At 44.0% G+C, this 20500-nt stretch overlaps 1 protein-coding gene across 2 annotated transcripts in view; it reads right to left on the bottom strand.

The window, feature by feature from the left end:
* Positions 1 to 20500, bottom strand: part of LOC148476934 (uncharacterized) — a 244322-nt gene that overhangs the window by 142241 nt on the left and 81581 nt on the right. For both annotated transcript variants that reach the window (XM_088457502.1, XM_088457501.1), the window contains exon 4: positions 10590 to 10874. In XM_088457502.1, coding sequence (XP_088313628.1) covers positions 10590 to 10874 — 285 coding nt within the window. The remainder of the gene's footprint in view (positions 1 to 10589; positions 10875 to 20500) is intronic.

Consider the following 20500-nt stretch of genomic DNA (forward strand, 5'->3'; position numbering starts at 1 on the left):
CTCTTGTCCAAGGACAATGCATTACAACTTCCCTCGTGGGCACTACACCGTTTGCATCTGCATTTCCATTTGGAACAGTTATTGTCCGAATGGGATGCAGACCGGTAGCGCTGCTACCTTTAACCTGGTTACCTGGCTGGGGGTTTAATCTGCTGCTGCTACATATGGTATTAACAACTTCCTCTATGGGTGTAGAGTGTGTTAACACTTCCCTTGCTGTTACCGATGGAGATGGTGGCACCACCCGTGATTGTGGTGATGCAGCATCTATCTTTTGCACAGCATGGGAATGGCAGACATTACAATAGGCTCATCATCCACATCATAAACATTTTCTTTAAGGTTGCTTAAGAGAGGGTACAATTTGTTTGTTACATTTTTATGGGGTTTTTTTTCATTGACTGCACCTACACCCCCATCCGCATAGGGTGGTGGTGGTGTGCGTGAACCATCTGTACTACCTTCTGCAACGCTACCTTGCAGTGCGTGCGCGCTATCAAGCGATGCATCTGCGGCGCTATTTAGTGTCACCAGCGCATTGCCCGAGACTGTGCCCACGACGCCTGCTTGCCATTTCCCCCTCGTGCTGCCACAGTTTTAAACATTCAAAATATTTAACCTTTTTCTCTCGGGAGCGCATCAAACTGATGTGATCCCGGACATTATCTAACACATTTTTATCAAAACTACCAATTCTGGGAAACGGTCTAACACTCTTCCTCGTCATATTAAACCATAAATCACAATACCTTATTGCATAAGTACCATATTTGGTATGCATGATACGACGGGCCGATCCGATCGGCGCCTCCATTAGCAGCACATCATTGCCTAACATTTCTACTGTTTGCATGGCTCCCATTCTGGGACAACTCCTATGCTTTCCAATAAAAATTTAAACCGGTGAAAGACAATCAAGATACTTTCACTTACCTGTGGACGATTTAAGTCGGCGGCGCCCACACACCTGGATAAGATTTAGTAAGGCAACTTCCACACCTGGATAAGATTTGAAAAAGGCAACTTCCACACCCGGATAAGATTTAGTAAGGCAACTTCCAAGCCTATGAGAGTTTATATGTCGGCCACTCTCACGCACCTCTATACAACAAAAGACAACATGTACACCTGCTACTGTGTATAGAACGGTAAAGCTGCTTACCGAGCAACTAGGCTAACCCTTGCACCTAGCCCTTAAGGATCATACGATACCCTTAACTTTGTTCAACAAATATTCACTGTTACACAATTTTTTCCTGCACCGAAAAATACACGTTTAACCCAGATATTGGTAATAGAAAAAAATGTAAACCTCAATGGCTTTGTTCAAACACGTGGTAGCACAACCAGAAGTACGTGTACACAATAGTGCGACTAGTGGCATACACAGTGATGCAACCAGACCCACGTGTTATTACCTTAACGCTATTATGCTACTCCCTCTAAACTTTTATCAACGAGAGAAAACAACTTTTCTCTCCTTGTCCCTGGATTCTGATCAGCGCTTCCTCTACACAACAACCGGCAGTATGCTCTCAGCAACACTGTGGTAATGAAAGACTAATGCGTCTCTCAAAAGGCGCCTCCACCCTTTTGCTGAGAGGGAACTGACCGAGTGTTACCGTGTATCAGATAACGTGATAAACCTACGAGCCCCCAACTGTTGAATCGTACAATGAACCTTTAGTACATTCCTGCCTATAAACCTCTAAGATTCACCTGCCTAGAACCTCTAAGACAAAACCAGCCTATACCTCCTAAAACCATAAGGTGTCGCTAATTAGCACTGTGTTTAATTATACCATTAATAAAACTCTAAGACAGTGGAATAGCGGTCCAACGCGCTAAAGATTATTATTCAGGTAAAAGTACAGATGTTACCACGCTATGAGCTAACAATGAGCGCAAAATAAATTGTACAGTTATTAGGTCATAAGGTACAGTCAATACATACGCATGCGCTCTGGGACCAGATACCGGCATCAGTAATGAAACCTTCGTCAAAACAGCATAACAGGAACACCGCAGACTGGCATCTCATTTCAGAGCACTCACATATATACCCGTACTGGGATAAGCAATACAATAGAATACATTGGCAGGTTCTCATTGCTTCCTCTTCTTGCTTCTTCCGTTATGGTACAATTCATAGGTCAGTGCAAAGACTCAACCCAGCCTCTAACAGCCTGATTGTGTCCACTTTCCCGCTGCATAATAAATCTAGTCTAAATTATGGCATACAACATTTCAAGGAGTAATTCTCTCTATCATTCATATTTCATAGCCGCATGTTCTGGTCTTCTCACCGATGCCACCGGAGCGCTGTGGGAACAGAGTAGATCAGTACGGCACCAATCACAGTTCACTTGCCATTTACTAAACCATAGTTACAGAAAACATTCATTTCTTTATATGCTGACATTGCGATTAAACCAAATAATAATCATTCCTTTCGTGCTGCGGGACCATTGCTTTTAAATGTGTATGCGGGGAGAAATGACATTAAATTGTGTTGTGCGTTTGAGGGTCTGTGGGGCACTTAGCGACCAGCACTAAGTTGGAAAGGCTTCTGTGTATGTGTGTGAGCATGCCAGTATGGGTTTGGGAAAGATCACTAAAAAGCTGGCTGTGCGTCTAAATAGCTATTTTGCGTTGTCCTATGTTTAACATGAAGTGCAGGGAAAACACCACTAATTTGCTACTTTTTGCTACATCGCGTATGTGTTAATGTGAATGCAGGGGAAAACACCACTACTTTGCTACTGCTCAAATATGTTTGTGGTGATTTTAATGTGTTGCAAAGTTATTTTATGTCTGCTAAACACCATCGGTAGGTGTTTGGGGAAGATTGTGAAAAAGCTGTTCGTGCTACTTTTTAGCAACTTTGCGTTGTGAGTAGCAAAATTGCTTCTTTTAGCAATTTTGCACTGTGGATTGTGTACTATGTATTTTTGACAAAATGGCGCTTGTGTAAGCTTTCTTTTCTAAAATGGAGTCTTGCTGCCATTCACAAGATGGTGTCTTGAGGCCAGTCGCAAAATGGCGCTGTCGTGATTAAATTTTAAACTGAACTTGTCTCAGCCAATTATTCAGCTTCGACAGTATGATTTTTCAGTACTGGCAGGAAAAAGAGGCAATTTGGAGTCCCATACACAAACTGGCTTTGCATTACTTAATTTGCCCACCCTCCAGTGTATACTCCGAAAGAGTTTTCAGTGCAGCTGGCAACCTTGTCAGTGTTCGGCGTAGGAGGTTACTTCCTCAGAATGTGGAAAAGATGATGTTCATTAAAATTAATTATAAAATCCATTAGGAAGACCAACAATTACATAAAAAAATTACAGAGGCGCCTATGGCGGATTACAGTAGGGTAGAATTAATATTGTGTGAAGGACAGGATGTACACACTGATGGGGATGATGAGGATGAGGAAAACTTCTACTGTAAAGCCAGTTTGTGTATGGGATCATTTTAATTTCCATGTCCAAGGCACATTGGCAGCTTGTTTTATGGGGCTCCAAACAAACCAATCATTTCCTTGTTGCTGAAATGATTGGTTTGTTAAACTGTCCTGTTTTGTATACAACATAAGGGTGGGACGAAAGGCCCAAGGACTACTAAATCTTGCACCTTTTTCCTTTCCATTATATGCTGGTTGGGGCATTGCTGCCTGACATTTTAAATTAATGGTATGGTTGGTTTAGGAACCAATTATTTATTTCTAAATTAATTTATGATCAATTTAACAGCCAGGGGCTACACCCAATGAATTGTTTTTTAATTAGTTTATTATCAGTTTTACACCTGGCAGTCACTGTCCTCGGCATAGCTGCGCATGGGTGCTGTGCTCCTGTCTGTCGAGGGGCTGCTGCCCAAAATAATAAATAAACAATTTTTTTGTGTGCGTGTCAGCCACACCTGTCATCGGCATAGCTGCGCAGGAGTGCTGTGCTGTTGTCTGTCAAGGGGCTGCACGAATATTGCAATGAATACTTTTTTTTAAGTTATTGGGTTACAAATAGTTTTTTTTTTAATTTAATCTTAAACATAGCAGAAATGTTATCCTAACAGCTTATAAAGTTATATGCTCTAAAAACTAAAGCCTATATTTGTAAAAAACTAAAGCCTAATTCTGCCAAAAGAGAGACTGACACCATGGCTAAACATAAGAGTCACCTTCTGGATGTGAATTGTCTCATTTGCATGGGGAAAACCCAACCCTCAGATGAGATGCATCTTAGCCAGTGGACAACATTGAAATCACCATTAAAAAGTCACAATGGAAGACTACAGTGTGGAGAATCTTTCTTCATAGTCAGGAGAGGCCTCAGAGAACATGAAAAAAGATGCTCTAGGTGCTGAACTTCAAGGGATTTCTCCATTATGTTCTGTAGTGTGGAAAGGTTTCATTCACATGTTTTATATAAAGCAGTTCAAAGTTACAGCCTTCAAAGTGTCTGGCTATAATACCCACCTTTGCCAGGAATTACCAAAGATTATTACAAGCAAAGGATTCATCTGTCCGGAATCTGTCTGGGAATTCATTGATCATATTTGGCATGAATGCACTAAGACATCCAGTGATTCTGTCACTGTGTTCTGTAGCCGACTTTATTCCTACCTGAATCGCAAACTGAAATATGGACAACATGGAGGCCTTTGTTATTCTGCTGCCTGCATGCCAACCAATACCTCCCAGACTACACCCACTGGGGGGACCAGGTCTTGATAATGACCATCCCCATCTGTTGCTAGGCATTCTTCTTCCAAACCATCCATCCTGGACTTCCTGTCCAAAAAGGGTAAGCCGGGGTACAGAAAGAGGAGCTAGATGTCCCCAATTACTTTTTTTTCTTCCATCATAGATGATGTGGAGAGAAAAGAGATTCAGATGTTGGACTTGGAACAGGGTCTCCCACCTATTTGGCTTCCCTCCAGAGAACAGAGCTCTGTTCCTTAGGAAGTGTCTATGCCTTAGCTGATAGGTAGATAGTCTCTGTCTGTTGGTAAACACCCTTCAGGAGATTGCAACCCAAAATAACAACAACTATAATAAATTAATGTGTCCACTCATGATTACCAGCCTGATCCCTTAACAGCAACATACCCGTATGGCCAACTCATAACATGACACCCAGTTTGCAGCCTCCTCTTCCTTATGACACTAATCCAGTCGCCATGGTTGATCAATCAGCCATGTGTGGTCCACCCAATTTTTGGCTTTCTACATTCTATTCTTCTAAGTTTCTAACATTCACATATCTAAGAGAAGTGGACAGCGGGAACAATGGCAATTTGAAGGCCACTAACTAACTCTGTTTTTTTTAATGTCCCTGCACAGGTTGGGAAATTCTGTTACAATACAGAAGGTTTGCAAAGGATTACTTAAGTCAATTCTCTATTTATTTTTGGAAAGCACGCTTCCTGGTCCACTTCTGGGATGAAAAAAATCAACTCCCAGCAAGCAGGCATGGTGCTCAAGAAAGAATTCCCAAGAAAGACACAACGTAATACTTAAACCTTAAGTGTGAATTGTTGCATTTGCTGCTCTGTTCTGCTTGTTCACAATATATCTCATATGGTTAAGTGGACAGTGGGAACAACGGCAGTTTTAAGGCCACTAACTAACTATGATTTTTTTTATGTCCTTGTACAGGTTGGGAAATGCCTTTAAAGAAGATTTGCAAAGCATTATTTAAGTCAATTGTTTATTTATTTTTGGAAAGCACACTTCCTGGTCCCCTTGTGAGCTGTGAGGTGGTCAAAATTGACTGGAAATGAGTGGAACAAAATGTTATTAAGGTTATAATACTGTAGGAACAGAAAAAGGCCCATTTTATGTGATTTTAGCAGTTTTTTTTATTTTTTAAGAAAAAATCCAGATCCAAAACCAAAACCAAAACAGGAAAACAAAACATAGGGGTGAGGTTTTGGCGAAACCAATCCAGATCCAAAACCAGGGGAGATCCGAATCCAAAACCAAAACCAAAATACGAGGGTCGGCGCACATCTCTAGTAATTATTAAAATATTTTATCAGCTTCTAGAATAGGCTAAATATTTAGTCTAAGCTGGTTCTACAGATCAGTTGAACAATGAACATGTACATATGTGTTGTCATACACTGTGACTTTAGTTATGACAAGGTTTCCTGTACTTGTAGGGCCGCCAGCCAATTATCAGCTGCTACTATAGTAACCGGCTGCAGAATGGCTGTGAGTGGCCTGGCTGTCAATCAACAGCCAGGCCACTGATTGACATGTATTTTAGCCAATCAGTGGCCTGGCTGTTAATTGAGTGCAGGAAACTTCATGGTTTCTGTCACATGCAGAGAAAGGCTGTATGTATATACACATACAAATCTTGTGTGTCCAGATAGGATCCATATGGCTTTTTTGTGTAATGGCCCAGACATGCTTCTGGAGATGAGAACCGACCTTTGGCAGGGTTAGATGAGTATGTAATTTTTTTTAACCATATGACGGGATTGTACTAGAGAAGAGGACCGATCAGCATCGGGGACAAGATGAGTATAGTGTAAGTGTGAGTATTTATTACATTTTTACTTTCTCTGGTGTGTGCACTGTCTTTTTTATATTTATTTACAGGGGGACTACAGGCACAAGTTGACCCTTAATGCCTCACATGCTGGTACTGGCAGCATGCGGGGGAGGCTTGCTGGGACCTAAAGTCTCCATGTAGACATCAATATTACAAGAAATATACTATTTACAACTATCAACCCTTCAGCCACTGCCCAGGGGTGTGGGGAATAACTCGTTAGAATAGAAGGAAAGGTATCTGGGGAAAGCTTCTGCACCAGTAAATATTTAAAATAAGTGTGAAACCCCAATATAAAGAGTAATAAATTCAATATTTATGCGACGTCTGGGGCGTGCTGCCAAGGACAAGATACAACATGGAAGAAAAATAAAAAAGAAGACAGAAATGTCCCTTGGTTGGCGCACTAACAAAAACTGTGATAAAATAAAATTTTTATTAAACAATATTAAAATTGTATATATAATAATCTCTCCAGTGAAATATAAAAAATGAAAAAACGTCTCAGTGTGTTAATTATTTAAATGAATAGTGTTATTGGTACACCTGTGCGTGTAATGGCGACACAAAAATGGATATTAATAAATAGAAAATCTCAAATAAGTCATAGAATATGTGCAAATCCAAAAATAGCAAATCAAAAAATGCATTTAATTGGGACCAATTATATGTGGCATGCTATAACATCCCTATAAGTGGAATAATATTCTGCCATGTCCACTGCATGTCAGAATTGCCATGATATGCATGTGAGAAATGGCCGCAATATACTCATATACCTAGATTGCCACCTATAGCTGAAATGCACATAGAATCTAATACATTTAAACAAAGGTTGACTTAACTGCTGCAAAGCCAACAAATAACTAATAACATCTAAGGGGCTGGAATTATATTCCGTATAGACCGACTTATATACTTGTAATCAGTCAATTGGCTCAATTAATATAGATTTCATATCACAAATGTCATGTAAGAGTAGGAGATTGATATCCTATATTATCACCTTATCCCCTCATATTATCCTACCATGTTATTGGACATTATTGGCTATTCATTAGGCTGCAGGTAGACATGCACATGTGCTGTCTGCAGTGTATTCAGCAAATCTCTGGGAAGAAAGCCAAATCTTCAGATATACAATGTTGCAGTGTCATAGCGTCTTGTTATAATGTTAGCAGCACATGTAGCCATTTAAATCATAAGGGTATTTACATTAGCTTTGACACTAAGAAAACCCATGCCCATATTAGGGAGTATCTGGGAAAGAAGCCAAATTTTAACAGCACACATGGGCCCTGATTCAGACCCACTCGCGAGCGGCTGTCCGCTCACAAGTGGGTCGATGGTCTGCACTGCGCATGAACACGACGGAGGGAGCTCCGTCATGCGCAAGCGCGAGACTCGATGAGCGAAGGACTTTCCTTCGCTCGTAGTGTCTGATCAAAAGGGGCGTGCTGTCGATGTTGATTGACAGCACGCCCCCTTTGGTGGGCGTGCCTGCCAGATGGAGGCGTTCCCAAGGGAACGCCTACCATCGGAAGCCGGCCCCACTGACATCACTAGTGATGTCAGTGGGAGTGATTTTGGCTCTGATAGAGCCAAAATCACTCCTGGCCTTGCGGTTGAGAAACTCAACAGCAGGCTTCTGCTCGCAGTGGCGATGGTAGCGATGGTCAAGACCATCACGACCATCATCCTGCACGCTCGTATATGCTGTGGGTGGTGACCCACAGCTATACGAGCATCCAGGAGGACGCTCCATATTTATGGAGGTGGGCCCTGATTCAGAGTGAGCGCTCTGGTCAGAGCGTCCGGCTCTGAATCAGGGCCATGGTGTGTATAGATGATTCTAAGCTTGCTGCTGTTCATGCAGCTATAAATAAATAGGATCTAACATGAATAGCTGGTAACTTAGTGAGTCTAGCAACAGCTCTAATCAGTAACATGGTATACACTATCTGAGCCTTACACTAGCTCACTAATAATGGTTGAATTCAGCAGTATAAGTTATATGAGTATTACATTTGACTTAATTAATATAATATATATGAGCATTACATCAGCTCAATAGACATAAGTGTCTCATATACACAGCGCATATATCAGGTGAGTACTAAGTGAAGTATTATCTTCTTTTTACATCAGATCACATCACTACAGACGTTTGAGCAGTAACATATCTGCTCATGCAGCAGTAAAATCCCTGCTGCTGCCAACGTACGTTTCACAAATGAAAGTTTTTTCAATATAACTTATACTGCTGAATTCAACCATTATTAGTGAGCTATTCTGACATGCAGTGGACATGGCAGAATATTATTCCACTTATAGGGATGTTATAGCATGCCACACATAATTTGTTCCCAATTAAATGCATTTTTTTATTTGTTATATTTGGATTTGCATATATTCTATAAGTAAAATTTTATCACATTTTTTGTTAGCGCGCCAACCAAGGGACATTTCTGTCTTCTTTTTTTTTTTTCTTCCATGTGGGGAATAACCTCTGATTTCATCCCTGGCCTGGGGATCCCTTTTTTGTTTTGGGGGGTCCCCATCTTCCCAGGACTGGGCTGACTAGTTGGGGGGAGAATGCTTTTTCCAGGGGACCCGGCAAGCATGTCACCTGGATTAGGCATTCCCCCACCCACGTTAGTAAGACCCTGATTGTGGATGATGGTAATATGGAGGAACACTATGCATTTATCCCAACATTTCCTCATCCAGGACAAGCTGAGGAGCCTTGAAATACATTGAAACACAGGGGATCAAAAAGCCCAGTGCTGGTTTTGCTTTGGTGGGGGCACACTTTTTTTTAATATTTACCATTGATTTGCTTTGTTATAGTCAGAAACATGCACACTTCACACTAAGCTGTGTATGTTACTGCTAACCATGCTACTCAGGAGGTACAGTAGTCTATTTTTAACTTTAAATTTGGACTGAGTTTGCCTAATTTACAATTTTGGGGCTGATTCAGAGGGAATTGCAAAGCTGCACACAGGCAGCTTTGCAATTCCATTCTTGCAAACAGGGCCGCCATCAGGGGGGGACTGCCGAGTCTGGAGTCCCGGGCCCGAGCACTCAGGGGGCCCGCCCGGCACCTGCTACTGCCGCCTACCCGCTACTAATGCCCTGGCCCACAGTTGCAGACAGCGACAGCGGTGGGGGCCTAGCCGCTCCTTCCATTACTCTGCAGCCACCTGCTACTATCCCTCCAGCCGGGCCCCCCCAGCACCACACAATGCAGTGAGTGACGTGAGTCAGTCACTCACCCAGCCGCACTGTGCTGCCCTCCGCTCCGCCTCCAGCATTGGCCAGTGTGCCCGCAATAAAGTTTTTATGTCAATGTTGAAGAAGTCACGGTGACGTCATGCCGCCATGCCGCTAGATGACAGGGGAGCCGCAGCGGGCGAGCAAGTAGTTAAATGAGCCGGCGTCTGGAGCACACAACCGGAGAACGTCTTGTAGAAGGAGCGAGATAGGTAAGTTAAGTGTGTAAGTGTGTGTGCATCCTAAAGCGTGTGTATTCACTCTGTCAGACAGTGGAGACAGCATGATGGGGCTTAGTCTGAAAGAATCAGACTGTCCTGGATCTGGTGCTCCATGGAATTCTCACCTCCCATGCTGGCATGCTTCAGCTATTTTAAATATGCTTAAATTATTCACTCTCCCATAGGCTAACTCTAACCCTGCCCCTAGTACCTTACCTTCCCCCAGGTGCCTAACCGTAAACTCTTCTCCCATAGGCTAAACCTAACCCTACGCTGCCAGTCAGTGCAGAATGTCAGTATTGATCTTTTACATGTCAACTTGGTAAACATGTGGACAGATGCTGACATATTCAATGTCAACATTTAAACACTGGTGACATTATGACTACATTACCTTCAAAATAATAGTTGTCATCTAATTAAATTTAATACATATGTATTCAATTTAGCCAGATATTAAGACACAATCACTTTTTTTAACAGAGATTTTAACATCTTGATAGGTGAAATGTGAAATAGCACAAAGACTTACAGTAATCATGGTGCTCTCTCCTCTCTCTGTCATTACACTGTATATCACTGATGATTGCGGAGTTGTATGTTCTCAGGGCGATATAAGCCGCGCACATTGCTTCAGGATCCCAGTATCTCATAATATCATAGAGTCCCCTCATCTTTTCCAGGGTTGTTGGTTTCCCACTGAGGTCATTGTACTCTTCCTGTGTCAGCTGCCTTTGAACCGAGAGATCATGTAACACTGGATCTACCACCGTTATCCTTCTTATAAGATCTTCTCTGTGTGTGTCCATGAAGGTGGCTGTAGAGTAAAGGAAATAATCTGAATTATAAGGTCAAATACATGAAAAACTCACAGCACTGTCATCAGATGTGTAACAATATCACTTATTACAGGCAGACCCCTATAAGCCAGATACACAGACACACAGACATGCACAAACTCATATAGGCATTCAGTCACAGTAACACAAAGTCACACAGATACAGACACACAGAGTCACATAGATATGTAGACACAGAGACCTGCAGAGTCGCACAAATACAGACATGCAGAGTCACACAGATACTGACATGCAGAGTCACACAGATACAGGCATGCAGAGTGACACAGATACAGACATGCAGAGTCACACAGATACAGGCATGCAGAGTCACACACATACAGGCATGCAGAGTGACACAGATACAGACATGCAGAGTCACAGATACAGACATGCAGAGTCACACAGATACAGACATGCAGAGTCACACAGATACAGGCATGCAGAGTCACACAGATACACAGACATTCACAAAGTCATATAGGCATGCAGTTACAGTGACACAAAGTCACACAGATACAGACACACACAGTCACATAGATATGTAGTCACAGAGACCTGCAGAGTCACACAGATACAGACATGCAGAGTCACATAGATACAGGCATGCAGAGTCACACAGATACTGACATGCAGAGTCACACAGATACTGACATGCAGAGTCACACACATACAGACATGCAGAGTCACACAGATACAGACATGCAGAGACACACAGATACAGGCATGCAGAGTCACACAGATACAGACATGCAGAGTCACACAGATACAGGCATGCAGAGTCACACAGATACAGACATGCAGAGTCACACAGATACAGGCATGCAGTCACACATAAATGACCAATTGAACATAAATGTAAACACAATTTATGTTATAGTAGGGTTAGCGCTCTCTTTAGTGAATGTTGTAAATGTTGCAGATTGGACCCCACTTGCAGAAACACTGAGAGTGAAATAATGCAGACTGGATGTATACCAAGGGGGATGTGCAAAGTAATTTATTGATGTCACTCGCAGTATAGAGTGGACTAACTGTTTAAAATACATGCATGTGGCAGCTAATAATCTACGTGGTTTATGCAGGTGAACATGTGCAGGTTGTGGCGAGAGATGGGGGGAAGGGGGAATGGACAGGCACTGGACAGATGCATCATGCAGGGGACAATCCAGTGACGTGACTAAGTGTGCAGGGGGAGGGCATCCCGCACCCCACTGCACTGAGCAGCTGATAGTAGTTATGAGCTGTTAGTATCACAAAGTCAGGGTTGAAGTCTAGATGACAGTCTTGGTGAGGCCTCACCTTATCTTCTTTCTTGGTCCGGTATCTTCTTTTGGCAGTCTTCATCCACTCCTGCTATAGCCGGTCAGACCGTGTTCCAGCGCGCGCCTTCAGTGCGGCTGCTGGTTTGGTCTCCACAGTATGTCAGGTGCTGAATCCCGTCCGGACCCGCGATCTCACGAGATCTCGTGGGCTGGAGGGGAAGAGCAGGCTCCAGACTACTGTGCGCTCAACTCTGCTGGGAGGAGACTTGGGCAAGCGGAGGGACGTGTGATAGATATGTGTGGTGAGAAGCTCCTACGCGTGTCGAATAATCTCTAGCCTTCCTCAGGGAGTTGTGAATAGCACCATCTTAGAGATGGGAATATATAGAGTCCTGTGGGCGGGAAGTCTGTAATACATCACTGGGATGTTAGGGGTTATCATGGTAATGATCGATTGGGCTGCACTGCTGTCCAGAGTGAGAATGACAGGTGATTTGGATTGTCTGAATAAGGTCACCAGGACAACTGAATAATGTGAATGATCCTGCATGGTGCTTAAGCATAATATAAAGCAGCAAACATTTTGTGAAGTTAGGGAAATAAAGGTGGTTGCCATTTAGTTAATTGAATGAAAATAAAAAATAATAAATAAAAAATAAAAACATGGGTAAACTGAAGTTTAAAAAGGAATGGAAATGGGTGCAGTCCATACTTGTTGGTGGCAATAGGATTGGCAATGTATAGGAAAGACGTTTATATATATAAGTACAGTAAGAGGGGTTAGTGTTGAATAATCAATACCGGTTATTGTGGAGTGATATACATTATATGAGAATAAATAAATTAAATTAACTTGATTAGAATAAGAATGAAATTAATTATATACACTGCTCAAAAAAATACAGGGAACACTTAAACAACACAATGTAACTCCAAGTCATTCACACTTCTGTGAAATCAAACTGTCCACTTAGGAAGCAACATTGATTGACAATCAATTTCACATGCTGTTGTGCAAATGGAATAGACAACAGGTGGAAAATTATAGGCAATTAGCAAGACACCCCCAATAAAGGAGTGGTTCTGCAGGTGGTGACCACAGACCACTTCTCAGTTCCTATGCTTTTTGGCTGATGTTTTGGTCACTTTTGAATGCTGGCGGTGCTTTCACTCTCGTGGTAGCATGAGACGGAGTCTACAACCCACAAAAGTGGCTCAGGTAGTGCAACTCATCCAGGATGGCACATCAATGGGAGCTGTGGCAAGAAGGTTTGCTGTGTCTGTCAGCATAGTGTCCAGAGCATGGAGGCGCTACCAAGAGACAGGCCAGTACATCAGGAGATGTGGAGGAGGCCGTAGGAGGGCAACAACCCAGCAGCAGGATCGCTACCTCCGCCTTTGTGCAAGGAGAAACAGGAGGAGCACTGCCAGAGCCCTGCAAAATGACCTCCACCAGGCCACAAATGTGCATGTGTCTGCTCAAACAGTCAGAAACAGACTCCATGAGGGTGGTATGAGGGCCCGACGTCCACAGGTGGGGGTTGTGCTTACAGGCCAACACCGTGCAGGACGTTTTGGCATTTGCCAGAGAACACCAAGATTGGCAAATTCGCCACTGGCGCCCTGTGCTCTTCACAGATGAAAGCAGGTTCACACTGAGCACATGTGACAGACGTGACACAGTCTGGAGACATCAAGGAGAACGTTCTGCTGCCTGCAACATCCTCCAGCATGACCGGTTTGGCAGTGGGTCAGTAATGGTGTGGGGTGGCATTTCTTTGGGGGCCGCACAGCCCTCCATGTGCTCGCTAGAGGTAGCCTGACTGCCATTAGGTACCGAGATGAGATCCTCAGACCCCTTGTGACACCATATGCTGGTGCGGTTGGCCCTGGGTTCCTCCTAATGCAAGACAATGCTAGACCTCATGTGGCTCAAGTGTGTGAGCAGTTCCTGCAAGACGAAGGCATTGATGCTATGGACTGGCCCGCCCGTTCCTCAGACCTGAATCCAATTGAGCACATCTGGGAAGTCATGTCTCGCTCCATCCACCAACGCCAAGTTGCACCACAGACTGTCCAGGAGTTAGCAGATGCTTTAGTCCAGGTCTGGAAGGAGATTCCTCAGGAGTTAAGCTGGCAAAAGCACAGCGAAGAACTGTGCTTTCTAAGAAGATATCACAAATCCCCAAGGAGAGTCCAAGTGTGGTGGTGGTTGCGATGCCTGACCTTCCCAGCACTGGACGGGAAGAGGTGGCTCTTTCCACCATTTGCACGCCCCCTGCAAGTGCTGAAAGGAGCACCCACAGTCCACTAGCTGATATGCAAATTGAAGATGTCACTGTTGAAGTACAACAGGATGAGGATACTGGTGTAGCTGGCGCTGAGGAGGAAGTTGGCGAGGAGGATTCTGATGGTGATGTGGTTTGTTTAAATCAGGCTCCGGGGGAGACAGTTGTTGTCCGTGGGATGAAAAAGCCCATCACGGTCATGCCTGGGCAGAAGACCAAACATTCCACCTCTTTGGTCTGGCAATATTTCTATCCAAATCCAGACAACAACTGTCTTGCCATATGTACCATATGTAAAGGTGAAATAAGTAGGGGAAGGGACGTCAACCACCTAGGAACATCCTCCCTTATACGGCACCTGCAGCGCGTTCATAAAAAGTTACTGTCAAGTTCAGAAACTTTGGCTAAGACCATAAGCAGTCCAGGGACACCTAAATCCCGTTGTCCCGTTGTATCCAAGCGCCTGCAAACCACACCGTCAACTCCCTCCTCGTCAATTTCCTCCTTAGTCAGGATCGGAAGTAGTCCTGCAGGCCATGTCACTGGCATGACTGACTCTCCTATCCGGGATTCCTCCGGAGGATCCTGCATTGCTACGCCTACTGCTGCCGCTGCTGCTGTTGCTGCTGCTGGGAGTCGTTCATCATCCCAGAGAGGAAGTAGGAACACCACTACTTTTACTAAACAATTGACACTCCAACAGTCCTTAGCGAGGAGGATGAAGTACGACAGCAGTCATCCTGAAGCAAAACGTATAACTGAGGCCTTGACTGCTATGTTGGTGTTAGACATGCGTCCGGTATCCGCCATTAGTGCAGTGGGATTTAGACAATTGATGGAGGTAGTGTGTCCCCGGTTCCAAATCCCGTCTAGATTCCACTTCACTAGGCAGGTGATACCGAGACTGTACAGAAACGTCAGAAAAAGTGTCCTCAGTGTCCTGAAAAATGCCGTTGTACACAATGTCCACTGAACCACGGACATGTGGACAAGTGGAACAGGGCAGACTAAGGACTATATGACTGTGACAGCCCACTGGGTAGATGTATCACCTAACGCAGCAACAGCAGCAGCGTCACCAGTAGCCGCATCTCAGAAACGCCAGCTCGTTACAAAGCAGGCTACGCTGTGTATCACCGGTTTCAGTAAGAGGCACACCGCCGACAACCTCTTAGAGAAACTGAGGGAAATCATCGCCCAGTGGCTTACCCCACTTAGACTCTACTGGGGATTTGTGATATCTGACAATGCCACCAATATTGTGCGGGCATTACATCTGGGCAAATTCCAGCACGTCCCATGTTTTGCTCACACAATAAACTTGGTGGTGCAGAATTTTCTGAAAAGCGACAGGGGAGTGCAGGAGATGCTTTGGGTGGCCTGAAAAATTTCTGGCCACTTTCACCATTCAGTGACTGCGTGCCGAAGACTGGAGCGCCAGCAAACACTCTTGAACCTGCCCCGCCATCACCTGAAGCAAGAGGTTGTGACGCGGTGGAACTCAACCCTCTATATGCTTCAGAGGATGGAGGAGCAGCAAAAGGCCATACAAGCCTATACATCCACCTATGACATAGGCAAAGGAGGGGGTATGCACCTGACTCAAGCACAGTGGAGAATGATTTCTGTGTTGTGCAAGGTTCTCCAGCCCTTCGAACTTGCCACACGTGAAGTCAGTTCAGACACTGCCAGCTTGAGTCAGGTCATTCCCCTCATCAGGCTTTTGCAGAAGCAGCTGGAGAAAGTGAAGGAGGAGCTAAGACGGAGCGATTCCGCTCGGCATGTGGGACTTGTGGATGAAGCCCTTCATTCGCTTTGCCAGGATTCCAGGGTGGTCAATCTGTTGAAATCAGACCACAACATTTTGGCCACCGTGCTCGATCCTAGGTTTAAAGCCTATGTGGTGTCTCTCTTTCCGGCCGACACAAGCCTGCAGAGGTGCAAAGACCTGCTGGTGAACACACTGTCAGCTGAAGCGGAACGTGACACGTCAACGGCTCCTTCTTCAATTTCTCCCGCAACTGGGGCTGCCAGGAAAAAACGTAGGTATCCTAAGCAACCCGCTGGCGGTGATGCAGGGCAGGCAGGACCAAGTTTGGACATCTGGTCCGGACTGAAGGACCTGGCAACAATTTCTGACATGTCTACTGTCACTGCATATGATACTGTCACCATTGACAGAATGGTGGAGGATTACATCGGTGACAGCATCCAAGTAGGCATGTCAGACAGTCCATACCTGTACTGGCAGGAAAAAGAGGCAATTTGGAGGCCCCTGTACAAACTGGCTCTATTTTACCTGAGTTGCCCCCCCTCCAGTGTGTACTCCGAAAGAGTGTTAAGTGCAGCCGGGAACCTTGTCAGTGAAAGGCGTAGGAGGTTGCTTCCACAGAATGTGGAGAAGATGATGTTCATCAAAATGAATTATCAGCTCTTCCAGGGAGACCAGCCTCCAGAAGGTACAGAGGGACCTGTGGTGGTGGATTCAAGTGGGGACGAGTTAATACTTTGTGAGGATGAGGATGTACACACTGAAGAGGGTGAGGAATCGGTGGAGGATGAGGATGACATCTTGCCTCCGTAGAGCCAGTTTGTGCAGGGACACATTAATTGCCAGCTTGTTTTGTGGGGGCCCAAACAAACCAATCATTTCAGCCACAGTTGTGTGGCAGACCCTGGCTCTGAAATGATTGGTTTGTTAAAGTGTGCATGTCCTGTTTATACAACATAAGGGTGGGTGGGAGGGCCCAAGGACAATTCCATCTTGCACCTCTTTTTTTTCTTTGCATTATGTACAGTTTGGGGCCTAGTTTTTCAAACTGCCATCCTGTCTGCCACTGCAGTTTCACGCCTAGATGGGTCACGTGTTTGTGCCTCCCACTCGTTTCGCTTAGCATAGTCATCCAGCTACCTCGGTGCAACCTTTTGGACATAAAAACACTATTGTGAGGTGTGAGGTGTTCAGAATAGACTGGAAATGAGTGGAAATTAAGGTTATTGAGGTTAATAATAGCATAGGAGCAGAAAAGCCTACAAATTCTGTGATTTTAGCTGTTTTTATGCTTTTTTTCAAAAAAATACAGATCCAAAACACAAAACCCAGAACCCAAAACACGGAAGGGTGGTTTTGGCAAAACCAATCCAGATCCAAAACACGAAGAAAGATCCAGATCCAAAACCAAAACACAAAACACGAAAAGTGGCCGGTGCACACCCCTAATATACATACATATATATACACATACATACATACACACATATATATACACACATATACATATAATTGTTTTAATGGACATACATGCACTGCATTGGTTCTTAGCCCATAATGACCGTTTTTACCTCATTCTCCAAATTGAGTCCATGTGGGGCAAGTGTATTCAGTTCTATCATCCATTTTTGCTCCTCTTTATTAATCTTTTTGTCATAGTTTCCCCCTCTCCAATTCTTGGGTACTAATTTTATTCCTATGTAGTCGAGACCTGTCGGGTCTTGATTGTGTTTATCCTTATAATGTTTGGACAGGCTGTGGGTTTCCAGTCCTCTTCTGATGTTTCTAATGTGTTCAGAAACTCTCACCTTTAATTTCCTCTTTGTTCTTCCCACATATTGTTTTACACATTGACATGTGAGGAGATAAATCACCCCCATGCTGTTACATGTAAGATGATCTTGAATTTTATATGTTTTTTGTTTCTGGTCGGAGTTGAAGAGGCATCTTTTTTTGGTGGAAATTGGGTTTAATTTACATGCTTAGCATGATCCACAGTAGTGGAAACCTGGGGTCAGTTGTTTGGCCTGTCAGTGTCTGCTGTGCAAATGTCTTACTCTTTATATGATTCCGGACAAGTTTTTGTTGCAAGTTTGGTGCTCTCCTAAAGGTCAATCTAGGTCTGAGTGGTAGCAGGTCATTAAGGACTTCATCCTCTAAGAGGATGTGCCAGTGTTTTTGGATGATTCTGTTCAGATGCTTATAATCCTTACTGAATTGGGTGATGAAGGCAGTGTTTGTTGTTTTTTGTGCAGTGTGACCGGTTGTGTATGACAGTAAAGGTTCTCTTTCCTCTCTTTCTACTTTTTCAAAAGCAGCCTGAACTATTTCTGGTTTGTAGACTTTGTTCACGAACTGTTGTTTCATCAGCTGCCCTTGTACTTGGTAGTCTGATGTTTTACTGCAATTCCTTCTCTCATTTGAATTGGCCTAGGGGGATATTGTCTAACCAAATCGGGTGATGTCCGCTTGTTGAGAGTATATAGCTGTTGACGTCTACTTTCTTTTGATATGTTCTGGTTCCTATCTTCCCTTGTTCAATGTATAGGGTTATGTCTAAAAAGTTAACTTCCGCCTTGCTATAATTGGTTGTAAAAGAGAGGTGGTTATCATTGTTATTGATGTAATTGAGAAATTGTATGAGTTCATTTTCTTCCCCCTTCCATACAAACAGTACGTCGTCTATGTAGCGACGCCACAGGACCAGGTTTGCCCCGAATTCGTGTTCTGACCAGATGTTAAGGTCCTCCCACTTACTGAGAAATAGGTTGGCATAACTTGGGCCAAACCTGGTCCCCATCGCTGTCCCAGTGTCCTGTCTGTAAAATGAGCCCTCAAACCAAAAATAGTTGTGTTGTAATATAAACAATATGCATTCAGTTATGAATTGAATCTGTTGCGAGTCCATGTCTACATCCTGTTCCAGGAAATGTTTAATGGCATCTGTTCCCTCCCCCTGTCACTGGACTGTCCCCTGCATGATCCATCTGTCCAGTGCCTGTCCATTCCCCCTTCCCCCCATCTCTCCCCACCACCTGCACATGTTCACCTGCATAAACCACACAGATTTTTAGCAGCCACATGCATGTATTTTAAACAGTTAGTCTACTCTATACTGCCAGTGACATCAATAAATTACTTTGTACATCCCCCTTGGTATACATCCAGTCTGCATTATTTCACTCACAGTGTTTCTGCAAGTGGGGTCCAATCTACAACATTTACAACATTCACTAAAGAGAGCGCTAACCCTACTATAACATAAATTGTGTTTACATTTATGTTCAATTGGTCATTTATCACACTAGTTTAGATTGGGGCATCTAAACATAGGGATCTGCAGCACTCACATCAATTGCTTCTAGTAACTACAGTGAGCGCCGAGAAATGGATCTATGTGATCTCCCTCTACATGCAGAGCCACACAGATACAGACCCCAGTCACTTCCTGTGACATTGTTAAGGGCGTGTGTATGGCCCTTTAAATTTTAAACAGGTTGGCGTGCGCACTCATAGGGAGTCATGGCCACCTGCATCCACCAGGGGAAGGAGAGACAGAGGGCAGCGGGGAACGCTAGTGATGCACCACCCACTGCACCTCTGCAGACCAGCGCCACCGGACCTTATAAGTGAGTGCCGGAGTCTGGCGCGCACCTCCAGGAAAAAAGCTTGATCACAATTTGGCTGCCTCAGAATGGGTGCTGAAAGGAAACACTGCCTTAAACTGAGGAAAGCATCTTCTGCTTCAGGAGGCCACACACGAGTGTCTTGACCCTTTCTTTTAAGAGAAGTGATGGGAGCTGCAATGGACAAATAGTTCCTGATGAATTGGCAGTAAAAATTGTAAAAACCCAGTGGTGTATTGCTTTCAATCTGACTGGACGGGGCCAGTTGTTGATTGCAGAAAGCTTCCCTGGGTCCATCTGAAGGCAGGAGCCCGAGATGATATATCCTAGAAACGTTAGTTCCCTTTGTTCGAAGGAGTATTTCTCAAGCTTACAAAAAAGCTGATTGGCCTGAAGCCGGGACAGTACTTCACACATATGTTGATGATGACTCTTTTCATCTTCAGAGAATATTAGTATGTCATCCAAATATACCACTACATATTTGTATGGTAAGTCCCGGAAGATGTGACTCATATATTTCTGAAAGACAGCTGGTGCATTACTCAATCCAAAAGGCATGACTAAATATTCGTAGTGGCCATCACAAGTGTTAAAGGCCATCTTCCACTCGTCCCTGGGTCAGATTCTGACCAGATTGTAGGCCCCATGAAG

Source organism: Taudactylus pleione, unplaced genomic scaffold, assembly GCF_031769625.1.
Source record: "Taudactylus pleione unplaced genomic scaffold, aTauple2 ptg000762l, whole genome shotgun sequence".
Taxonomy (NCBI): Eukaryota; Metazoa; Chordata; class Amphibia; order Anura; family Myobatrachidae; genus Taudactylus; species Taudactylus pleione.